General features: G+C 41.6%; 1 protein-coding gene across 3 annotated transcripts in view; it reads left to right on the forward strand.

Moving 5' to 3' along the window:
- LOC126188122 (protein nessun dorma-like) overlaps nt 1-25,265 on the forward strand; it is a 232,789-nt gene that overhangs the window by 24,229 nt on the left and 183,295 nt on the right. For 2 of the 3 annotated variants that reach the window (XM_049929593.1, XM_049929594.1), the window contains exon 2: nt 13,673-13,921. The exons of the other annotated variant lie outside the window; for it this stretch is intronic. In XM_049929593.1, the coding sequence (XP_049785550.1) occupies nt 13,691-13,921 (231 nt within the window). In that variant the 5' untranslated portion in view covers nt 13,673-13,690. The remainder of the gene's footprint in view (nt 1-13,672; nt 13,922-25,265) is intronic. 3 annotated transcript variants of the gene reach the window in all.

The raw sequence follows: 25,265 nt of genomic DNA on the forward strand, positions 1-25,265 counted from the left end.
CTCTGGCTTATGAAGCCTCTCCCAGCGGCTTGGACGACCTACTCTCAGCCCTCCCGCCGGGAGGAGGTTATTTTAATGTGGCTGCATATTGGGCACTGCCTTTTTAGCCATCGTCATTTACTAAGTGTTGCTTTTCGACCACTTTGTACAAATTGCACCCAACTTTTAACTGTCCGCCACTTCTTGATGGAATGTCCATTCTTTAACCTTTTATGTTCTCGATTGGGTTTGCCGCCTGAGTTATCGGCCGTTTTAGCAAATGACGTGCCGGCTGTTGCCGCGTTTTACTTTTTATTCGTCAAAGCAATATGGCGACAGCCATTTAATTTTTAGTTTTGGAGCTCTATTTCTGTGTGGTGTCTTTTTTAGCCCTTTTTCCATATGCCTGTTTTAGCTGCCTTCTATTACGTCAATTGTGACTGACGTGTAGTTGTTTTTTAACTCCTCTCTGTCTTTGTGTTCTGCAGTTTTGACTGGGCGTGTATGACCCCATTTGTTTTTGCGCCCTAAAGCATAACAAAACAAACAAACAAACAAACAGTTATTAGGAACCTCTGTTGATCCTTTCATATATCTTATCTGGCAGCATGCTGTAGTGATACATACCATTCGTGGAACGGCATGTATCATGTACGACAAATGTAGAGCTCAGAGTAAAGATGTGCACAATTGCAGTTAGTGTGTGTAAATACAAAGCTGCATACTTTGGGAAAGTATTACTCAACAGATGTGGAGTCTAACTGCTGGAGAGCATTTGTGATCTCAGTGGGGCAAGGAGGAATGAAGTAACTCTGGTACAATGGAATATTCTGGCACCAAGGAAGACAAATATGGTGTATATAAGCGATTACTGTTCACAGACAAGTTAATGAGAGATCTGGCAGCATGCTGTAGTGATGTAATGTGTAAACATTTATGAAATTTTGTGCCAGTATACAGAGTTAACTGGAACAGATTTACACTTTATTTAAGTAGGGAAGCAGTGTTTTGTTTTATAACCATTCCACTTTTAGAAATCCGTGCGGAAGAAAGAAGTTCGATGCCTAAGAAGAACAGGGCTTAGCATTGCTAGACCCTGGGATAAACAGTAAAAGTTGCAAGACAGAATCTGTACACCACTCTAATAAGGTAGTGTTAATGTGGCAGTATTAGGTGTAGCTGCATGGAGTAAAAGATCTAGAGCAGACATTGCCCAAGCAGTCAAAACATCGCCACACAAGTTAAATACAGCAGTCATCAGCATTAATAAAGACTCCCCGTGTCTGCTGTCTGATTATAAGTGGAAAGTGGGGGAACAACAACAACAACAGGGTGAAAGGAGGAAATTCTGCAATAAATCAGTAAAGAGAAGATGTGTTGCCAAGAGCAACAGAGATCGTAAAAAATGATGTCGATGCACCTGGGCTAAGGGCATCCATCAAAACCAACGAAACACGCTGCTGTAGACGACCTGCCAAGAGCCAGCACGCAGCCAGTGACGTCTGGCCAGCACACAGCCTCCGACAACTGATCCGACGCCAGAGGGCAGTCTATACCACTGCGGTGTCATCGTACAGTCATTGATGACCAGACCATTGCCAGCACGCATTCTGACTATGGTGAGCTACACCAGTATTTGACTTCAAAATTGTTTTTGTGGTTGTAGTGCGTGATTTGGTAATATTTGTGAGTTTTTTTATGTCAGTGATAACAGGGAAAATGTTGACAGAGGTTAATATGGAAATGTTGTTACAAAAACTGCAAGACATACAGAGACAGTCAAATGAAAAATTGTCACAAGTAATAGAACAATCTATTGAAAAATTTTTGAAGATCATGAGAAATTTGCCCAGGTTATAGAAGCGTCAAATGAAAAATTTTCAAAGTTCCAGAAGAGATTTGTACAAGTAATAGACAATCATGGTAAATTTCAAGAGCGTATTAATGATAAGTTTGTGCAACTACATCAGGACTTGGGAAATTAGATTAAAGGCACTCATGAGCAAGTGGTGGAAAACCAAAACAGACTGCAACAAGAATTAGAAATTCAGACTTTAGAGGCACGCTTAGAACATAAGCTATATCAGAGACTCAGCGTCTTAAGAGAAGAAATACGCACCATAGTCTTGAAACAATGTGACTTAATTCAGCAAGAGATACATGAACATATTAAAGATTTGCATTTGGATGCAAATAGCTTACGTAACTTTGCAAAAACAGAATGTAAGTTTGTGAAAGATCAGATGTCAGATGCACAAATGCGCATAAAAATTTTAGAACAGAGAAGCAACAACGAAGGATCTGTGTATTCGCACGCTATACATTCAGGGCAAGCGTAGCAATATTTAAATATTTAAGTAGATGCTGACTCACAGATAAGTACAACAAAAAGACTGTCAAAAAATGAGTTTTTGGCCAACAAGGCCTTCGTTGGAGGTAGAACAAAGAAACATGCACATGCACCAACAACTCACACTCACATGACCGCAGATTATGGCTGCTGAGGTCACACTTAACACATTGTGGCCTGCCTCAGCAGCCAGAGACTGCAGTTGCATGAGCACGCACACGTGTGTGTGTGTGTGTGGGGGGGGGGAGGGGGAGGGGGCATCACGGTACCTCAGCAGATGGGGTTCCTGGAGTGGGGGGTGTAAGGGAATCCATCAGTGGAGTACTATCTTATTTTCTTCTTCGATCCTAACATACCTGTCTCTGTTTCATTTTCTTACTTCTCCATTAGGAGTACCAAAGCTATCTACCCCCGTCTATGTGCAAAGTTCATATTGCATGATTTCTTTATAGCCTATATAGTAGAATTTACAAACTACAACATTAGGATTACACTGGTTGTTATTTCGCATATGACGACGACAGTGGCTACTCTCGTGACACGGCACAAGATGATTATTGAGGACGTAATTGATGATTTTTGTTAACTTATGTAGTAATTTTATATGTTGTGGGTGGGTTTCTGTTAACCTTTTTTAGGGGAGGTGTGGGATTTGTGTGCATTACACATCTCGCACAAGCCCGCACACACGTTTGGCATGACCACATAATTATACCCACCTAAAAACTATGCACAAACAAAGTTGATTTAGGGATATTCTTTTGTTAGACTTGTCACTATCAAGGGGAGGAGGAATAAGATGCAGTGTCCTATTAATAAGCTTGATACAGAAATGACGAGACAACACTTTGGGAGGAAAAGGAGTTTTGGAGGGATGAAAATAGACAGGAGAACTCGTAGTGGAAAAGTGGGGGATAGCTGGAGTTTCATGGAGGGTACAGCCGTAAGATGAGGTAAAGTGAAAGGGGAGAAATACTGAAGTACTAAATAACGTAGTAGAAAAGCAGGGTGAGGTACTTAAAATTGGGAATTATGGGGAAGTAATCCCCAAAGAAAGCAACTTATGTCAGTTCGGGTGGAACCAAGGAAGGAATGATTTCAACCATTTCAGAGGAAAGAAGAGGTACATCACACCGACTGGGCCTACTAAATTAGAGGAAAAGAGTACTGAATCCCCAGAAAGATAGTCTTGAAGAAGGGAAAAATTGTTAAGGGTAACAATTGTGAAGAAAAGGAATAAAGACACTGCGTAAGGGAGCATCTCCTGCAAACTGGATAATAAATTGAGAAAGTAAAAATCAGGTAAATCTGCAGCTTACAATAAGTATTTGAGTGGCTGCGTAATCGGATGTGTGATCTTAATTTGTGTGTAACAATTGCTTCCTGCAAGGGCAAGAATAGAAATTAATGGAATCAATGGTTAAAGAGCTGGAAGTGCTCTGAAACAAAGCAATGTAATTATTGTTCACTCTGTGTAATTATCATTCACTCTGTGCCACTTTGATAGCCAAAGTAGAGGCGCTATTAAAAACATAACAATAGAGTTAATGAAAATTCGAGTTAGAGGATATGTATGTTTGTATTGATTGATCGTTAAATGTAAGACCACAATGTCATTTCTCTTTGCAGAGGGATATGTAGTGATTTTTGTCATTCAAGGTACGGCATGAAGCACGAACATCAAATATAGAACTCAGAGCAGAGATGTGCATGATCGCAATTAGTTTGTAAACATCGGGCCACATACTGTGTGAAAGTTTTACTCAACAGGTGTGGAGTATGTCTGCTGGAGAGCATTTGTAATCTCTGTGGAACAAGGAGGAGTTAGGAGCTGTTGTGCCATGGAAGATCTCTGGCACCAAGGAAGATGAATATGATGCATATAAGCAATTGTTGTTTTATACTACTCAGAAACATGTTAATGAGAGGTCTATGAGGAAGTAATATGAGTTGGTTCTGGGAGTGGTAACTTCCCATGTACCATATAGCCTTTTAGGGAAGTTCATGACGATATGCAGAGTTAATTGGAACCAATCTACACATTATTTAAGTAGAGAAGAGTGTTTTGTTTTATAGCAACTTCACTTTTAGAAATATGCACAGATGAAAAAAGTTTAATGCCTAAGAAGAACAGGGCACAGCATAGCTGGACCCTGGAATAAATCACAAGAGATGCAAGGCTGACTCTCTACACCAATCTAGTAAGGGAGTGTTAGGTGTAAGTTGCAGGGAGTAAGAGATCTAGAACAGATGTTGCTCAAGCAGTCAAAACATCACCATGCAACCTGAACACAGCAATCATCAGCCACTAATAAACACCCCAATGATGTACTCAGTCTCTAAGTATCCTACTTGTTTTAAAAGGTACTTCATGGGAGGGGATCAAAAAATCCTCCTCTGTTTATACCAATCCCTTGTCTGATCAAAAATGGAATATGGCTGTTTCCGATAATGATAGAAGCTGAAGAAATAAATTAAAATTTGTGCCATGGCCAGGACTTGAACCCGGATCTCCTACTTACAAGGAAAACTCCCCATTGCACCTCCCACAGATTTAGTGGTAAGTTGGCCAATTGGATAATCTGTCAAAAACTGAACACAAATGAAGCATGAAAATAGGAAGAAGGTGTACTGAACTGTGAGAAAGAGGAGAAAATTAGAAACACTGTGAACAGTCCAAATTTAATATGTGCTATATCGAGCAATGTTAATGACTGTGTCGTCGTTGTGTGGGCATGGCTTTGAACTGCGATGGGGGAGATCCAGGTTCAAATCTCACTCCCTTCCAAGTTTTTTTTCCCCCAAAATTATGAACTTTCCGTCCAGTCATTGACATGTCTGTTCGTTGTATTCAAATTTATATATGTGTCGTGACCTAATGTCAGTTTGCAACAGCGACCTGTAACGAAGGGACCTTCAGACATACATACCGCCTATTTGTTTTAAGCAGGTACCATATGTTATGCCACTTGTGTTCCATTTTGGAAGTTTTGGCTCTTGAATTCCTTTGTTGTAACATTGATCACACCTGTTTATGTGCTGTTTTCATTTATGTGAGAGGTCTGTGTGGTCTCTCACCTGCTGTCACTATTCATCACATTTGATTGCGACTCGTATTTTGATGGGCTATCAAATGGGCCAACTTACCACTAAATCTGAGGCGAGTGTGATGGGAAGTTTATCTTGTTAGTAGGCAGATGTGGTAGCCATGGCACCTCCATAGCAGTATAGGTAACACAGCTTGATTCATAGAGCTTATGACTTGACTTCACTGACCATGGTTTCTTAACAGGACTAATACCTACCTCTGTAGTTGACTGGTTCAGGGTATTTAATTCTTCCTCTATTGATGCAAACTCTGCAGCATGGGAAGCTTCACCTTGTTCAGATATTATCATTGTTGTTATTCTGTCAAAACATTTAGAACACAAAAAGTCTGTTTTTTTTTGTCTTATACACTCCTGGAAATGGAAAAAAGAACACATTGACACCGGTGTGTCAGACCCACCATACTTGCTCCGGACACTGCGAGAGGGCTGTACAAGCAATGATCACACGCACGGCACAGCGGACACACCAGGAACCGCGGTGTTGGCCGTCGAATGGCGCTAGCTGCGCAGCGTTTGTGCACCGCCGCCGTCAGTGTCAGCCAGTTTGCCGTGGCATACGGAGCTCCATCGCAGTCTTTAACACTGGTAGCATGCCGCGACAGCGTGGACGTGAACCGTATGTGCAGTTGATGGACTTGGAGCGAGGGCGTATAGTGGGCATGCGGGAGGCCGGGTGGACGTACCGCCGAGTTGCTCAACACGTGGGGTGTGAGGTCTCCACAGTACATCGATGTTGTCGCCAGTGGTCGGCGGAAGGTGCACGTGCCCGTCGACCTGGGACCGGACCGCAGCGACGCATGGATGCACGCCAAGACCGTAGGATCCTACGCAGTGCCGTAGGGGACCGCACCGCCACTTCGCAGCAAATTAGGGACACTGTTGCTCCTGGGGTATCGGCGAGGACCATTCGCAACCGTCTCCATGAAGCTGGGCTACGGTCCCGCACACCGTTAGGCCGTCTTTCGCTCACGCCCCAACATCGTGCAGCCCGCCTCCAGTGGTGTCACGACAGGCGTGAATGGAGGGACGAATGGAGACGTGTCGTCTTCAGCGATGAGAGTCGCTTCTGCCTTGGTGCCAATGATGGTCGTATGCGTGTTTGGCGCCGTGCAGGTGAGCGCCACAATCAGGACTGCATACAACCGAGGCACACAGGGCCAACACCCGGCATCATGGTGTGGGGAGCGATCTCCTACACTGGCCGTACACCACTGGTGATCGTCGAGGGGACACTGAATAGTGCACGGTACATCCAAACCGTCATCGAACCCATCGTTCTACCATTCCTAGACCGGCAAGGGAACTTGCTGTTCCAACAGGACAATGCACGTCCGCATGTATCCCGTGCCACCCAACGTGCTCTAGAAGGTGTAAGTCAACTACCCTGGCCAGCAAGATCTCCGGATCTGTCCCCCATTGAGCATGTTTGGACTGAATGATGCGTCGTCTCACGCGGTCTGCACGTCCAGCACGAACGCTGGTCCAACTGAGGCGCCAGGTGGAAATGGCATGGCAAGCCGTTCCACAGGACTACATCCAGCATCTCTACGATCGTCTCCATGGGAGAATAGCAGCCTGCATTGCTGCGAAAGGTGGATATACACTGTACTAGTGCCGACATTGTGCATGCTCTGTTGCCTGTGTCTATGTGCCTGTGGTTCTGTCAGTGTGATCATGTGATGTATCTGACTCCAGGAATGTGTCAATAAAGTTTCCCCTTCCTGGGACAATGAATTCACGGTGTTCTTATTTCAATTTCCAGGAGTGTATATTACTCTTTTTATGGATATGCAAATAGCACACTTCACTCTCCTGTGGCCCCAGTCAGAAGATGTTTCAAACAGTTCTTTCCACAAAACACACAGCAACTGTGTCAACTGGCAAATTCCTCATGAAAACACAGAACTCACTGGATGGTCTCAGATTTCTTAGAAGCCTCTTCAGTAAACAAATAACATTGAACGACAACAATACAGAAGCCTGCAATGAACAACAATGTCAAAGAAACCTACAAGAAACTACAACAAAATGCAAGAAATATCTGCAACAATGAAAATGAAAAGAAATAACTGCAACAAAGACAATAGAAATAAATATTGTAACAAAGAAATTAGTAAGAAACAACTTCAGCGAAGACATACATGAAAGTTGAAAGAAAATGATTTTTTAAAATAAAGCCTGTCCAACTTAAGAGGAAGCTCTCCTTTGCAGAGAATATAGTGCTACATGGTAATAATCAACAGCAAAAACTTTTCTGGTTTGGCATTTTTACAAACAAAAAAAAAAAAAAAATTGCCTAAAGTGATACGGATTATGCCTAAAGAGAAACTGGTAAAACCGGCCTTGGGAAAGATCAGTTTCGATTCCTAAGAAATGTAGGAGCACGGCAGGCAGTACTGACCCTAAAACTTATGTTAGAAGACAGGTTAAGGAAAGGAAAGGCAAACCTACGTTTATAGCATTTGTAGACTTAGATAAAGTTTTTGACTGTTGACTTAGATTCTCTCTTTGAAATTCTGAAGGTAGCAGGGGTAAAATGTAGTGAGAAAAAGGTTATTTACAACTTTCACAGAAATCAGATGGTAGAGTCGACAAATATGAAAGGGAAGCAGTGGTTGAGAAGGGAATGAGACAGGGTTGTAACATATCCCTGCTGTTATTTAATCTGTACCTTGAGCAAGCAATAAAGGAACCAAAAGAAAAATTTAGAGTAGGAATTAAAGTTCAGGGAGAAGAAATAAAAACTTTGAGGTTTGTTGATGACATTCTAATTCTGTCAGAGTTAGTTAAGGACTAGAAGAGCAGTTGAATAGACTGGATAGTGTCTTGAAAGGAGGATATAAGATGAACACCAACAAAAGTAAAACCAGAATAATGAAATGTAGCCGAATTAAATCGGGTGATACTGAGGGATTTAGACTAGGAAACAATACACTTAATGTAGTAGATTAGTTTTGTTTCTTGGGAAGCAAAATAACTCATGATGGCTGAAGTAGGGAGGATATAAAACATAGACTGGCAGTGGCAAGAAAAGGAATTTATTAACATCGAATACAGAGGTAAGTGTTAGGAAGTATTTTCTGAAAGCATTTGTCTGGACCAAAGTCATGTATGGAAGTGAAATATAGCTGAGTAACAGTTTAGACAAAAAGATAACAGAAGCTTCTGAAATATGGTGCTGCAGAAGAATGCTGAAAATTAGGTGGGTAGATCAGATGTGTGGAAATACTGAAAATAATTGGAGAGAGAAGAAATTTATGGCACAATGTGAGCAGAAAAACGGATTTGTTGATGGACCGCATTCTGTGGTGTCAAAGATGTCTAGTATTGAAGGGAACAACAACAACAACAACAACAACAATAATAATGTAAGTGTTAGGGAGTCTTTTCTGAAGACATTTGTGTAGAGCGAAGCCTTGTACAAAAATGAAAGGTAAACAATAGGCAGTCCAGACAAGAAAAGAAGAGAAGCTTTTGAAATCTGGTGTTATAGAACTATGATGAAGATTAAAGAGCAGATTGAATAAATAATGAGCAGACACTGAAATAAGTTGGTGAGAAAAAAATGTGCGACACAACTTGACTAAAAGATAGGATAGAGCGATAGGATGCGTTCTGAGGCATCAAGGAAGGTAACAATTGTAGATGGTTACCTAGGCATGTATATGGGAAGCAGGTTCAAAAGGATGTAGGTTGCTGTATTTGATGAAGAAATTTGCACTGGGTAGACTAGTGTGAAGAGCTGCACGAAACCAGTCTTCAGACGGAAAACCTCATCATAAACACAGTGGATTGATCTGCAGGAAAACAGAATTTAGTTTGGTTGCTAAATTTCTGCCATACAGGTTCTACGTATTTACGATGAAGAGAAATGCTGGGTCATGACATGTTTCTTTTTTCTGCAAAATGCATTTCTTGTACATAGCAGCAGAAGGGGACTATTAAGTGTGGTCTCATGAATTTATTGAAAATGAAGTTTTTGTATGTTGGGAATGTCAGTAAAATAAAAAGCAGTTTCTGTCATGTTTCCTTGATGTAAAAGGGAAGAAACAGTATGCCAACACATTTGGGTTCAATGATATGGAGGTTTGTTTCCCTACAGACTAAGCAAGAACAAAAATTTAATTCTTGCACTATTGGTTCATAATGATGATGCTATTGATCAGTCATTCTCTACAGTTGGAAAAAAGTGGTATTGATACTGCAAATCAAACTCTATTTAAAGCATGAGCCGAGTAACCAAATGCTGGTCAGTTATCATCAACTTTACTGTGTCAGATGTAGGTGGCATTAATTCCCAGGCTATTTACATGAAATATGAAGAAGCTGCATAGAAATGTATTTGTAAAAATGTTGGCCCAGCATCTGATTCTTGCAGAGCTACACCAAAGAAATTTGTCTTTCACTTTTAATTCACAAATCTTGTAAATTGTAAGTCGGAGGTGAAGTGAATTTACATTGATTAGTGTATTTTCTATGCTGTTGAAATTTACACAATTTGGTTATATGCTTCTTCTTCTTCCGCCATTCCCGTGTCGGGGCTTTTCCTTATGTATCTAATTGCAATTCTTTTGGTAATTGTAAGGGAGTGTGTAGCATAAAAGTCCCATACAACTGAAGTTTATTGTTTCGTGTGTAGTAAAATTTATGTAATGAAAACTTAAAAAACTGTTTGGCAGTGGTTTAACAAATATATATAATATATTAAAATTCAGTTTTATGTTCCTGTCTATAAACCCTGTGCTCCCTGAAGGTCACTATTACATTTACAATACTAAAATGAAAAGTATGAGGTAATAGACAATTTTGCAGTCTGTGCCTGAGTGCTCGGCTTCAGGAGTCTCTGTTTCATTCCTTAAGAAAGTATACAAATATTGGCCATTCCTCAGATGTACGTATTACAAACTGCGGCCTCTGTTGACAACAACCTACATTTGTCTGCAACCGAAAAGTCTCAGTTAAAATACACAGTCCGGTGCAGAATTTTATCTTACGAACCAAAGACTAACTGTGAATCTAGTGAGCATTGTGCTTTGCAGTAAATTACCCCTATCAGTTCATGAAAACAGTAATACATTTAGGAATAAAGTTAAGAACACACACTCATTTCATACAGCCAACGAATATCTAAAGGCAGTTGCTTATTAACTCCACTTGAATGTTTATTATACTTACTGTTATTGTTATATTTCATGTTACTTCAAATGTGGCAGTGTTACTAAATTGTACTGTGTAAGTTGACATGCACATTACTTAATTTATATTGAGCTGAGCTATGTATTATTATTTTATGTAACCATATTTCTCTGTCAATTTTTGTATTTCTGTGTACACAACAGATCCTATATCTTTTGTACATTTTACAATGTAAGATTCTTGCAACCAAAATAAAAAAATATGTAAGTAACATAATAAAATGTCAGTTATGTGTTAAAGGATATATGTTTTGTTGTACACAACAGTAAGGAGAGGCGGGCTACACGGTGTTTCGGCAACTGTCGTTGTAGGAAAGCAGTACAGGAGCAGAAATGATTAGCGAAAAAATTAATACAGTAAACAAAGGATTCATTTAACTTGCACTGTATGTCTCCAAATGTACAAAGACACATTACAAATAATGCAGCAAGCAATAGAGTCCAGCTCATACAATAGCAACAGTGATGACACACACAGTACTGAAGAAATGAATGACTAGGTGAAGTCAGAACAACATCACATAGCAAAGAGGCCCCTAGTGCGAGGGGTTGTGTGGCTGCTGCCAGGCCTCCTCAGAGGGCACTCATATTCCAAAGTCACTTCAGGTGTGGTGCACGGACATACTCCATTGGGTCCACTGGATCTTGCACGATCATTATCAGCATCTGACGAAAACATGCATTTCTTTTGCCAACTTAAAGATGCCGATAGAGTGATATCAATATGTGATATCATGTGTTCAAAAGTTCACAGATGATAACAGACTGCAAAGTAAAGATTGATTAGGTGACAAGAAATGTAGACATACGTTCAGAAAAAATAGAATACGTTGAGTGATTAGAGATAGGATGTTCATATGCACAGGACATTTATGTTAGTATATTTTGCAGAAATGATTAGCCTTTAAATCATGTTGGCCCGTGGGTTCAAGATCAGCATCAGAATTGAAGCACAATACAACCTACTATTGAAACGTGCTTGCGGCTTTTGCTGTTGCCGAAGATAATGGATCAGTGTGACCTCAGAAGATGTGCAGGATGCCTTACAGATGTATGCACGAACCGCATCATGAAATCAGTGAGTTTGAAAGATGTTACATAATTGGCATGAGAGCATGTGATCCAGCCATCTGGGAAATTGCTGCTTGTGTGGGATGAAGTGCTTCAGCAGTGCAGTGGATGTGTACAAAATGGTTCATGGAAGGCCATAGAATATGATGAGATGGGTCAGGTCACACTGCCCAGACCACCCTCCCCGAGAAGATCGACGCCTCATCCAAATGGCATTGCAGGAAAGATCTGCATCCTCCTTGCCTGTGGTTTAACAGTAGAACGGTGTAACACATCCTACAGTATCAGGGGTGACATTCCGTTGCAGTCTGCCATGGCGTGGGTTATGTGCACATTGTCCACATCTCAGCCTACCTTTGACGAATGTGCAGAAATATGCTAGATGGCAGTGGTGTATGGAACGATGTCACTGGGGACAGGAACGGCACCAGGCAGTGTTTTCAGACGAATCCTGGTTCTGTTTGTTTGAAAATGTTGGTTGCTTTTTGGTTCACCGCAGACAGGGGGAACGGCGCCACAGTAACTGCATTTGCACAAGATATACGGTGCCAACTGGAGGCCTTGTGGTGTGGGGTGCTATTGGATGTGAACACAAATCACAGTTTGTGTGTGTCTAGGGCACTGTGAGCAGTGTGCCATATGTGACAGACATCCTGTGACCCGTAGCTGTACCTTTACTGCACAACAACCCAGATGCCATTTTTCAGCAAGACAGTGCATGACCAAATGTTGCAGCGTGAACACATGCCTTCTTGGTGTTGCAGGATGTCATCCTTTTGCCCTGCCCTCCCATATCACCTACATCTACATCTACATCTACATCTACATCCATACTCCGCAAGCCACCTGACGGTGTGTGGCGGAGGGTACCTTCAGTACCTCTATCGGTTCTCCCTTCTATTCCAGTCTCGTATTGTTCGTGGAAAGAAGGATTGTCGGTATGTCTCTGTGTGGGCTCTAATCTCTCTGATTTTATCCTCATGGTCTCTTCGCGAGATATACGTAGGAGGGAGCAATATACTGCTTGACTCTTCGGTGAAGGTACGTTCTCGAAACTTTGACAAAAGCCCGTGCCGAGCTACTGAGCGTCTCTCCTGCAGAGTCTTCCACTGGAGTTTATCTATCATCTCCGTAACGCTTTCGCGATTACTAAATGATCCTGTAACGAAGCGCGCTGCTCTCCGTTGGATCTTCTCTATGTCTTGTATCAACCCTATCTGGTACGGATCCCACACTGCTGAGCAGTATTCAAGCAGTGGGCGAACAAGCGTACTGTAACCTACTTCTTTTGTTTTCGGATTGCATTTCCTTAGGATTCTTCCAATGAATCTCAGTCTGGCATCTGCTTTACGGACAATCAACATTATATGATCATTCCATTTTAAATCACTCCTAATGCGTACTCCCAGATAATTTATGGTATTAACTGCTTCCAGTTGCTGACCTGCTATTTTGTAGCTAAATGATAAAGGATCTATCTTTCTGTGTATTCGCAGCACATTACACTTGTCTACATTGAGATTCAGTTGCCATTCCCTGCACCATGCGTCAATTCGCTGCAGACTCGTTGCCAATCTAAAAGTGTATAATATGTTAAAATGACGGTGCAGCACTGTGATTCAGTGCCAGCCACCACAGGTGAACTTTGGAACCAGGTGAATGCAGCATGGATGGCTATACCACTGGACGCCATTCGTGTCGCGCCGATGCCATCACACATGTGGAACAAGTTATCAGGGCCCGTGGCTGACCATATGCATACTAGACAACAGGACACATGCTGAAGCGAGGTCACTGAAATGCTAATAATTTCTGCAGATCATACTAATGTACATATTCAGTGAATATGAACATCCTATCTCTAGTCATTCAAGGTGTCCGCTTTTTCTGAACATTACTGTATGTATCATCAGTAATGTATTAATTTTTGTTTAGGAGCTCTGACAGTCAGTAATTTCTTCTTTCAGGTGTTTCAGTTGTGAACGATGCTACCTGATATAATACGTTTTGAAAAAACTGCTGAAGATCGACGCTTGGAGTATATTAATATTCTTTGTAATGATCCTGGACCAATTTCATCCTCTCAGATTGAACATGAATGGCACTACTATATTGAGGCAGTACTGGAGCCAACAGGCTGGCAAGCAGTGTGGAAATTATCACTGAGAGAATGTGATGATCTGCATGTGCCATTTCCAATGGCAGCATTTGTTGTGGTGAGTAAGATGTGACAAACTGTTTTAATTGGATCCAACATACTGTTTTTCCTGTTTGGGGGCTTTGTTTTGTGTGCCTTTCCTGCCAGGATGGTCTTACAGTGCCCACCCGACCCTACTATTTTGATAATGCACTGTAATCACATTCACAGAGTACTGTCAAAAATGCCAAGAATCTGCCAATTTTTTGAGATGTGCAAACATGGGGCAATGTGTGCGTGTTATGGCTCAAGATAGCACTCTTCACCCAGGACCTAGTTGGGTACACGTCTGTTCTTGAATAGAGACCATTCTGTCCTCACTATTGGAAATAAATTGCATAGGCTGTGCCCTGGTATTGTAAATCAGACTATACTGGAACAATTTCAATTATTTATTGCACAAGAACCAAACATTGTACAGATGTATATTGCCACAGCGTAGTTTGGTAATTTGCCGATAGTCAGCGCTAGTCGCAAACCTGGCGAGTTAGGTACGGAGTGAGCTTTCTGTGTGTTGGATTTTGACAAAAACAAATGTGCTACAGCTGTTCAACAGATGTTTAGCATCCACATGAATGCATTGAATTTGAGCATGAGTCCCAAAGGCAAATGTTTTTTGTGCCTTGTCACATCGAAAACTGCATGGTAGATTGCTGCAATGCTCAATGTTTGACCGGTCACGGCTCGTCTGTTGACGGGGGGACCGAGCTGCTTGTGTCCAGCTACACATGACTAGACTCGGCTCGGTCACGTACTCGCCCCGTATCTGTTGTCCAGATTCCGGACACATGGTGGGTAATCGGGCATGACCGGTCACCGCTGACGTCTCACCTTGCCTCGGCCCGGCTCGCTGCAGCACTGTACTGTACATATCCAGCATCTCTCTCTCTCTCACTCTCACTCTCACTCACTCACTCACTCACTCACTCACTCACACACACAAAATTTATTTACCTCTGTCTCACTCTCTTTTAATACGAAAGTAACGTTTCCAAGAACGGGTACGACACCTAAATTCATAAAGCACTTGGAAAGTAAAATGATATTTCAATACAATCGCGGATAGAAGACGAGTCTCATTTCGAAGCAGAACATATATTTTTCCTTTCATTAATAGGAAACATTAAATAAGTGCTATCTTTGTAATCTAGAAGACAACCATCTTCATAAAGAAAGCATATAAAGAGCATTAAACATTTACAGACATAACTTGTCGTACTTTTCACGTGTTTGCAACAGAAACAAAATTATAGTTCTTGTTGATCAGCAGTATGTCACTAACTTGTTCCGGATTTAATTGGCTGTGGTGAATTGTTAGTAACATGCCGGATTTACTAAAGCATCTTTCAGTAGGTGCGCTTGTTGCTGGGATACATAAAAAATGTCTTGCAACTGCAGCCAGGCCTGGCAGGTCTGTTTCATAACTGCTCCCCCACTTTAAAATGTCATCATCACCTCCGGGGTGCATTAAAATGTAGAGATCTACTTCATCTGCTGCAGATGATCTGTAGTTCCTCCATTCCTTGAAACGCTCTCTCTGTCTGGGTGTGACGACACAGTACTTGAAGGATCTATGATAATAAACAAGAGAGACAAGTATACAGAACTGATGTGGAAATCATCGAAACATTCCCATAAAAACGAGGTGTTTTATGTTAATGAAATATTATACCAATTATAACATTCCTGTTTCTCTATAATACACTATCCACTAACTATGCAAAAACTATTATGTTAATGATTGCATGCTGTACCTGCGTAAGTATCACACATTTGTAGCGTTTTGCTAAGAATTTCTTGCTTTTCATTTATTTCAAGCATATTAAGATCATGGAAAGACGCCCAAAGAAACGTAGCAATTTTATGCCTGGAAGTGATCGCAATCTTCTCACAAACGTAAGTCAGGGCTCAGTTTTTAATCCTTTGTACCTCCTGTTAAAAAATACATATCTGTTAGTACACATCAATTATGCTAGTTAATTATAAATCTATTGAGTATCATAATGAAACAGTGCTTTTAACTGCAGTTATTACTCACCTGACAGTCAGCCTCATTGACACTGCAAATTTGTTGCAGTTTGTGAAACCAAAGAACAACTAACTGGATTGTCAGTTCTTTTTTGCCTTCTAATTTATCTGTGGCCTCTTTAAATGGTCTCAGAAAATGCACAGGTTTTCCTGCAAGCTCATTATCATATCCTTGCATTCTGTAAGTGGAGTCCTGTTCTGTCAGCAAAGCAGCAACTTCGTTACACTGAGTGTGTGAGGATTCCAGCATAGTGTACAAGCTGTTCCATTGTGTGCAGACCTCTTGTTTCAACGATGGTTTCAAAGACGAGCAGAGACAACTTTTCTTAATGTACCTTACAATGCATTTAGCAATGTTCGGGGCATGATTTAAAAAGAAGTTATCTTCATTGAAAGTGTGGCTAAGTGCTGTGTTTATACAGTGACCAGTACAAGGAATTCTTTCGTGATTTTCCAAAGCCTTAATTATATTGGCACCCTGGTCGTAGACAAAAACAAAACTGTGCAACATGTCCGGAGAAATGCCCCAATCAGCCCATGTTGTTGTTGTTGTTGTTGTTGTTGTTGTTGTGGTCTTCAGTCCTGAGACTGGTTTGATGCAGCTCTCCATGCTACTCTATCCTGTGCAAGCTTCTTCATCTCCCAGTACTTACTGCAACCTACATCCTTCTGAATCTGCTTAGTGTATTCATCTCTTAGTCTCCCTCTATGATTTTTACCTGCCATGATGCCCTCCAATGCTAAATTTGTGACCCCTTGATGCCTTAGAACATGTCCTACCAACCGGTCCCTTCTTCTAGTCAAGTTGTGCCACAAACTTCTCTTCTCCCCAATCCTATTCAATACCTCCTCATTAGTTATATGATCTACCCACCTAATCTTCAGCATTCTTCTGCAGCACCATATTTCGAAAGCTTCTATTCTCTTCTTGTCCAAACTATTTATCGTCAATGTTTCACTTCCATATATGGATACACTCCAACAAATACTTTTAGAAATGACTTCCTGACACATACTTGATGTTAACAAATTTCTCTTCTTCAGAAACCCTTTCCTTGCCATTGCCAGTCTGCATTTATCCTCTCTATTTCGACCCTCATCAGTTATTTTGCTCCCCAAATAGCAAAACTCCTTTACTACTTTAAGTGTCTCATTTCTTAATCTAATTCCCTCAGCATCACCCGGCTTAATTCGACTACATTTCATTATAATAAATGAAAAGCACCAGTTTGCTTTTGTTCTACAATATTATTTCCATTATCCTCATTTTGCTTTTGTTGATGTTCATCTTATATCCTCCTTTCAAGACCCTGTCCATTCCATTCAACTGCTCTTCCAAGTCCTTTGCTGTCTCTGACAGAATTACAATGTCATAGGCGAACCTCAAAGTTTTTATTTCTTCTCCCTGGATTTTAATACCTACTCTGAATTTTTGTTTTGTTTCCTTTACTGCTTGCTCAATATACAGATTGAATAACATCGGGGAGAGGCTACAACCCTGTCTCACTCCCTTCCCAACCACTGCTTCCCTTTCATGTCCCTCGACTCTTACAACTGCCATCTGCTTTCTGTACAATTGTAAATAGCCTTTCGCTCCCTGTATTTTACCCCTGCCACCTTTAGAATTTGAAAGAAAGTATTCCAGTCAACATTGTCAAAAGCTTTCTCTATGTCTACAAATGCTAGAAATGTAGGTTTGCCTTTCCTTAATCTTTCTTCTGAGATAAGGCATAAGGTCAGTATTGCCTCACGTGTTCCAGCATTTCTACGGAATCCAAACTGATCTTCCCCAAGGTCGGCTTCTACCAGTTTTTCCATTCATCTGTAAAGTATTCGCGTTAGTATTTTGCAGCTGTGACTTATTAAACTGATAGTTCGGTAGTTTTCACACCGTTCAACACCTGCTTTCTTTGGGATTGGAATTATTGTATTCTTCTTGAAGTCTGAGGGTATTTCGCCTGTCTCATACATCTTGCTCACCAGATGGTAGAGTTTTGTCAGGACTGGCTCTCGCAAGGCTGTCAGTAGTTCTAACGAGATGTTGTCTCCTCCCGGGGCCTTGTTTTGACTCAGGTCTTTCAGTGATCTGTCAAACTCTTTACGCAGTATAGTATCTCCCATTTCATCTTCATCTACATCCTCTTCCATTTCTATAATATTGTTCTCAAGTACATCACCCTTGTGTAGACCCTCTATATACTCCTTCCACCTTTCTACTTTCCTTTCTTTGCTTAGAACTGGGTTTCCACCTGAGCTCTTGATATTCATACAAGTGGCTCTCTTTTCTCCAAAGTCCACATCTGCCCCTGGAAAAGTCTTACAATTTAAAACCTGGTTCCTAAATCTCTGTCTTACCATTATTTAATCTATCTGATACCTTCTAGTGTCTTCAGGATTCTTCCATGTATACAACCTTGTTTTATGATTCTTGAACCAAGTGTTCGCTATGATTAAGTTATCCTCTGTGCAAAATTCTACCAGACGGCTTCCTCTTTCATTTCTCTCCCCCAATCCATATTCACCCGCTGTGTTTCCTTCTCCCCCTTTTCCTACCCTCGAATTCCAGTCACCCATGACTATTAAATTTTTGTCTCCCTTCACTACCTGAATAATTTGTTCATCATCTGCAGAGCTAGTTGGCATATAAACTTGTACTACTGTAGTAGGCATGGGCTTCATGTCTATCTTGGCCACAATAATGCGTTCACTATGCTGTTTGCAGTAGCTTACCTGCACTCCTATTTTTTTATTCATTATTAAACCAACTCCTGCATTATTCCTATTTGATTTTGTATTTATAACCCTGTATTCACCCGACCAAAAGTCTTGTTCCTCCTGCCACCGAACTTCACTAATTTCCACTATATCTAACTTTAACCTATCCATTTCCCTTTTTAAATTTTCTAACCTACCTTCCCGATTAAGGGATCTGACATTCCACGCTCCGATCTGCAGAACGCCAGTTTTCTTTCTCTCCTGATAATAATCAGCCATACGCTTTTCAATTTCTTTCATAATATTTACTCCCGTCTTCTTAAGGTCTGGGAATTTTGTTGTAAATAAAACATTGTTCACAAGAGACCAATCTGTGTTATTGTAATGTGTTGTAAGCATCAAATAGTGCACCTGATTATGCGAATCAGTCCACATATCAACTGTTGCAGCACATTTTTTATTAATAACTTCCGCAATAACAGAAGGCATTATGCTGTTTGGTATTGCATCAGCTTGTTCTTTGACATGTCTGCTTATAGTTGAGGGATGTCTCATGACATCTGCCACGTTAACTTCTCCATAATGTGCACCTAGATGTATTAATTCTTGGCCTAGTTCTCTGAAACCTTCACCGGAAACAGCATTAAAAGGTCTCATATCTTTAGCACACATTGCAACCCACTTTTCTGTAATACTATTTTTTATTACTGCCTGTATCCCTGAAGGAGCTGTATCTTTGTGAGGTTTCTTGGAACTGTGTTTCTTTAAATGATTGGTTCCTGACTGGAAACACAATAATATGGAGCAATTTATGCACAATACGTACCCAATAGACGCACTGTTTTCGTCTACAATCAACAGAAATGTACTCCAATCTTGGCTTTTTAGACCTTCCCGTTTCTTCAATGTGTAAACATTGGTTTCAATCTTTCATCTTACTGCCCTGGCTTCCTCGTGCTGCATGATTACGGAGAGATACACGCCACAAATGAGAAGCCCGTACTGCCTGCAGTCTCACACGGATAATGGCATGTGTAATGTGTTTGAAGTTACATGCTACGTATTCGGTCATGGCATCTACGCTCGGACACTAGAACTAGTGCAGGCAGCGTATCCAGTTAGGGTGTGCTCGCCACATCTCGTATTTTGTGCTCGCTTACTGGGTCAAGCAGGACTCTATTGTATGGGCCATTCTTCTTCGCTGAGAAGACTGTCACTGGATAATTCCTACTTGGACATGTTGCAGCACTGGCTGATGCCTCAAATACAGTTTGACTCTCCATTCATCTTTCAGCAGGATGGATCTCCACCCCATTTTCATCATGAAGTTCATGGATACCTCAACACGAAGCTGCCACATTCATGGATCGGCCATGCTACATGCGGTTTCATGAAATGGCCTCCCCAATCACCAGATCTCACTCTGTGTGCCTTTTTTCTGTGGGGACACATTAAAGATCTGGTGTATGTACCGCCTCTACCACATGATGTATCAGAGCTCCGGGAGAGAATACGGGGAGCGACTGCGACAGTAGATGCCATGCTGAGACAGATATAGCAAGAATTACATTACTGTACTGACATCTGCCGGGTCACTCATGGTTCACATTTCGAATCTTTGTAAAAAAAACTTTCAGAGTTTCTCGTCAAAATGCAATATGTATGACATCTGTACGATGTTTAGTTCTTGTGCAATAAATAATTGAAAGTGTTCCCGGATTTTATGTACACCCTGTATTTCACATTGCACCCAATGCGGGAAGCAAAGAGGCAACAACAGATCCCCATTCCCTCCACCATAGTAACTATTTACAATAAAAATCCCATTCTTTCTGTCTCAGGAGTAAATTACATCGATGATGTTTCGAAATTGCGATGTAATGTCATGCTCAGTGAGCATTCATGACTGTAACATAGGTCACACTGTTGGTTTCTGCCATAATAGTTTTTTAGAATATGATATGGTACAATAACCAGAAAACTTTAATGTCAGCTGACTCTGGTGACAGAAGTCTATGCAATTACATATTTTACACATAGAAGCAAATAGGGATTTTATGGATCTGTGACCACCCATGAAGCTGTGAAAATTACAATGTCATATAATCTCGTATTCAGAAAATATAGCCACTCCACTCCGCAGTGATGTGTAATACTCTGGTGACATAGTGGTCTGTGATGTGTCTGTGTGTGAGCTAGGGACAAACCTACTTTTGACAAGTCTCTATTAGTTGTGATGATGGCTAACTTCAACTTTGAAGTGAGTGTAGACAAGTAGTTACTGAGAAAAAAGATCTATGATGTAAAATTACATGGCATACTCATCCAATGAAGCAAAGAAGACCTGTATACACAGAGACAAAATCTGAGTTTCTAATGGAAACCACTACAATTCGTTAACTAAACCTTTTATGGCAGTCTCGCAATGGTTCAAGACATTATCCAGGGAATTGTGGACAGTACCCATATCACTGCTGGGCTCGGCGACACTGAGTGTCATGTGGTGGGGACTGATAAGCACTGCCAGTCCTTTGTCACCATAAGATCTGGGCATAATACTCTTCAGCAACCAACATGTGGCACAGCAGTAGTAGTACGCTGTGCGTCACAGGGAGCGTGATCTTGATCACCTGGTTCATCACCGGATGATAAAAATCTCTCTAGAAAACATCCCTCAGTCTCTAGGTGTGTTGTGCACTGATGAGATGCACGACTGTTGAGGGGGAATAATCATTAGTGGGGAACCTGTCACACCTCGATTGGATAAGGCTTACCTAGGCACGTGGGGCTCTGTCTAGGTGGACATTTATTTCCCTAGCTACACTCATGCTCATAAATTAAGGATAATGCTGATACATGGTGAAACAATGCTCTGGTGGGCAGTTTGCAGGTTTAAATCGCCTCGAGGTATGACCATGCGGTGCATTTAACCTGTAGTCGTCGCACGGTGGTGCAGGCAGCAGTCCACATATGCAGAAGTGTGTTGGTGTATGTCAGAGTACAGTGCAGCGAGTAAGTGTGCAGACATTTTCAGACGTGCTAATGGTGACTGTGTGTTGAAAATGGCTCAAAGAACACATATTGATAATGTTATGAGGGGTAGAATACTTGGACGACTGGAGGCTGGTCGTAGCATGGGCCCTCCGTGTGCCACAAAGTGTGATCTCAAGATTATTGTAATGATTTCAGCAGACAGGAAATGTGTCCAGGCACTACTGTACGGGTTGTCCACAGTGTACAACACCACAAGAAGACTGATATCTCACCATCAGTGCCTGCGGACGGCCACGGAGTACTGCAGGTAGCCTTGCTTGGGACGAACGGTTGTCTCCATACACACAGTCTATGAACAGACATGGTTTATTCGCCCGGAGACCTGCAAGGTGCATTCCACTGACACCTGGTCACAGGAGAGCCTGTAATGCCTGGTGTCAACAATACAGTACATGGTCATTGGAACATTGGTCCCAGGTTATGTTCACGGACGAGTCCAGGTATAGTCTGAACAGTGATTCTCACTGGGTTTTATCTGGCGTGACCCAGGAACCAGATACCAACCCCTTAATGTCCTTTAAAGGAGGTTGTGGTTTGATGTTGTGGAGTAGGATGATGATTGGTGCATGTACACCCCTGCATGTCTTTGACAGAGGAACTGTAGCAGGTCAGGTGTATCGGGACGTCATTTTGCACCAGTATGTCCAGCTTTTCAGGGGTGCAGTGGGTCCCACCTTTCTGATGGATGATAACGCACAATCCCATCGAGCTGCCATTGTGGAGGAGTACCTTGAAACAGAAGATATCAGGTGAATGGAGTGGCCTGCCTGTTCTCCAGACTTAAACCCCATAGAGCATGTCTGGGATGCTCTCGGTCGACGTATCGCTGCACGTCTTCAAACCCCTAGGACACTTCAGGAGCTCTGACAGGCATTGGTGCGAGAATGACAGGCTATACCCCGGCAGCTGCTCGACCACCTGATCCACAGTATGCCAACCCATTGTGCGGCCTGTGTACGTGTGCATGGTGATCGTATCCAATATTGATGTCGGGGTACATGCGCAGGAAACAGTGGCGTTTTGTAGCACATGTGTTTTGGGACGGTTTTCTCAACTTATCACCAATACCGTGGACTTAACAGATCTGTGTCGTGTGTGTTCCCTATGTTCCTATGCTATTAGTGCCAGTTTTGTGTAGTGCCACATTTTGTGCCACCACATTCTGCAATTATCATTAATTTATGAGCATGAGTGTACTTGCGGGACCAAGATGGATCCTTCAGAATTTTCTCTTCATCCTCCCAGCAGAAAGGGTGGGCTGCTAATAGGTGCAAACACCCAGTTGTACAAGAGGGCTTGTGAAGCGAGTCCTCCTGATTCCGGAGTTATCAGAATGCTGCCATTTACAGTAAAAGAATGCATACTGCTGGCATGAAAGTATTTTTAATAGTCAAACGGAAAGATGGTAGTTTTGAGAAGGTTTTGCCTTTCTATACACAAAATGGTTTGGAAAGAATCTGCGGATGTTTAAAATCAGTAAGATACTTGCGCAGTGGGACACAGTTAGTGGAAACTTCTAATTCTCAGCAAGCAGCTACCGTATTTACCCGAATCTAAGCCGCACTCGAATCTAAGCCGCACCTGAAAAATGAGACTCGAAACAAAGGAAAAAAAGATTTCCCGAATCTAAGCCGCACCTGAAATTTGAGACTCGAAATTCAAGGGGAGATAAAAGTTTTAGGCCGCACCTCCAAATCGAAACAAAGTTGGTCCATTGTAATATGAGACACAATTTAGGTCGAATGAATGACGATACAGCTACAGTAGTTTGGTTCGAGTCGTAAGCTTTACCAGGTAGCCATTGCTATGCGTCAGGCGCTCCGTCCGTATTTATACGGGTACCCTTCCTTTTTCACGTGCTTCGTCTGGTTTGAATCGATTGCTTATTTTGTTTGATCTTATAAGTGCCGTTTTCTCTGTTATAGGTGTTTACGTCACTCTAAGCTGAAAATGCAAAACTGTACTGTGTCATGCATTGTTTGTCGCATTCTGATAGTGCATGTTTACGGCCTGTCGCCGTTCGCGGCATGGCTTGCTTTTGTGCGCGCCACCGCCGCTTACAACTAAAAAGAGGCGAATCGTCTCATTAGCGAAGCAATGTCAAGAGACTGCTATTTGTTGTTACTTACACTGCTGCTTTCTTTGAGAATGGTCAACAAGAACCAAATAATAGGCAGCGTATGATAGAACATGTTCTGAACGAGAGTTAGGCAAAAATTTTTCTCCGTTTGAAAATCTTTGTGGCCGCTTCTTTAGTACATCAAATTCTGCACAGAAATTAGAGTCATCTTAGATTTAAAAATCTAGTCAGTTGCCATGGTTCATTTCTGACTGTATCACTATTAGGCTAAGAATAATACGAATATAAATAGACACGATAAGTGTATTCTTCCGCGTTTGCTGTTGTCTCACTCTAGTTTCGTAGTTTATTAGGCAGGCAGGATTTAAATGAGATAGCAACAAACACGGAAGAACACATGGCAAAATGTTTATATTCGTATTATTCTTATGGTGAATGGTGAAGAGAATACTGCTTGTGATTCACATTTCATCAGGTTACTTTTAGCAACCATCTCTTCTCACAGGTAGGAAAAAATTCAGAACGTAGAGTTGGCCATATTGAAAAACATCCCAAACAGTCTTGCCAGTCGGATTTTCGTAGTACATTGAAATTCTAATACATTCGAAGATGAACAATACGGAATTTGTATTTACTTCATTGGATAATGTATGAAAATGCAGTGGTCGAAACTCGGGGCGGAGAAAAAAAAGCTCGTCTTCCACCTTTTTTATTTATTTATTTACTGACGCAGAGGTTTTGGCACCAGTATTTATCTTTGTGCCTACGAAGCATGTCTGTGTAGCGCTACATATATTCGACGGCAGAAGTTAGTTGTGGCGGCACCTACCAACATTTTTCAGAACTTCCGCTTGCTTTGCACTCGATTCTAAGCCGCAGGCGGTTTTTTGGATTACAAAAACTGGAAAAAAAGTGCGGCTTAGATTCGAGTAAATACGGTAACCTCTGAAAAGCTAGATGCCTTGGGGAGTATGCAACAGAAGCTGAACTGCACACCACCTTGAACAACAGCAAAGGTGTTGTGACCTTCAGGGATCTAGTTGACATTCCCAAGAAGGAACTGGGAAATGAGTGGGGTTCAGAGAAGATAGTCGATGTGTAAAACATCATGAAGAGTGTGGTTGGGGATACTTTAAAATGTGAGAGCTTTGTAGTGACATTCGATAGCATGAAACTTCGTGAGATTGTTAAGGCAGATTTCCTTCGTCTAAGTGTGCAGCCTTATGTCGCAAACTCCACGCGCTGTTGCAAATACAAATACCTTGAGCATACTACTGTTGGGGGTCATGGAGAAGCCACTTGTGGCAAATGTGGTAAGGCCACCCACAAGAGAGTCGCTCATTCATCTCCTTTGGAGTGTTTGAGTTGCCCTGGGGCACACCCTGTCTGGAGTCAGAACGGCACTGTAAACCTTAAAGAACGAAAGATACAAGAGCTTGAGACCAAGAAGCCCTTCCCATGTGGTGAGGCCAAAAAGATCTATATA

This window comes from Schistocerca cancellata, chromosome 5 (genome assembly GCF_023864275.1).
Source record: "Schistocerca cancellata isolate TAMUIC-IGC-003103 chromosome 5, iqSchCanc2.1, whole genome shotgun sequence".
Taxonomy (NCBI): Eukaryota; Metazoa; Arthropoda; class Insecta; order Orthoptera; family Acrididae; genus Schistocerca; species Schistocerca cancellata.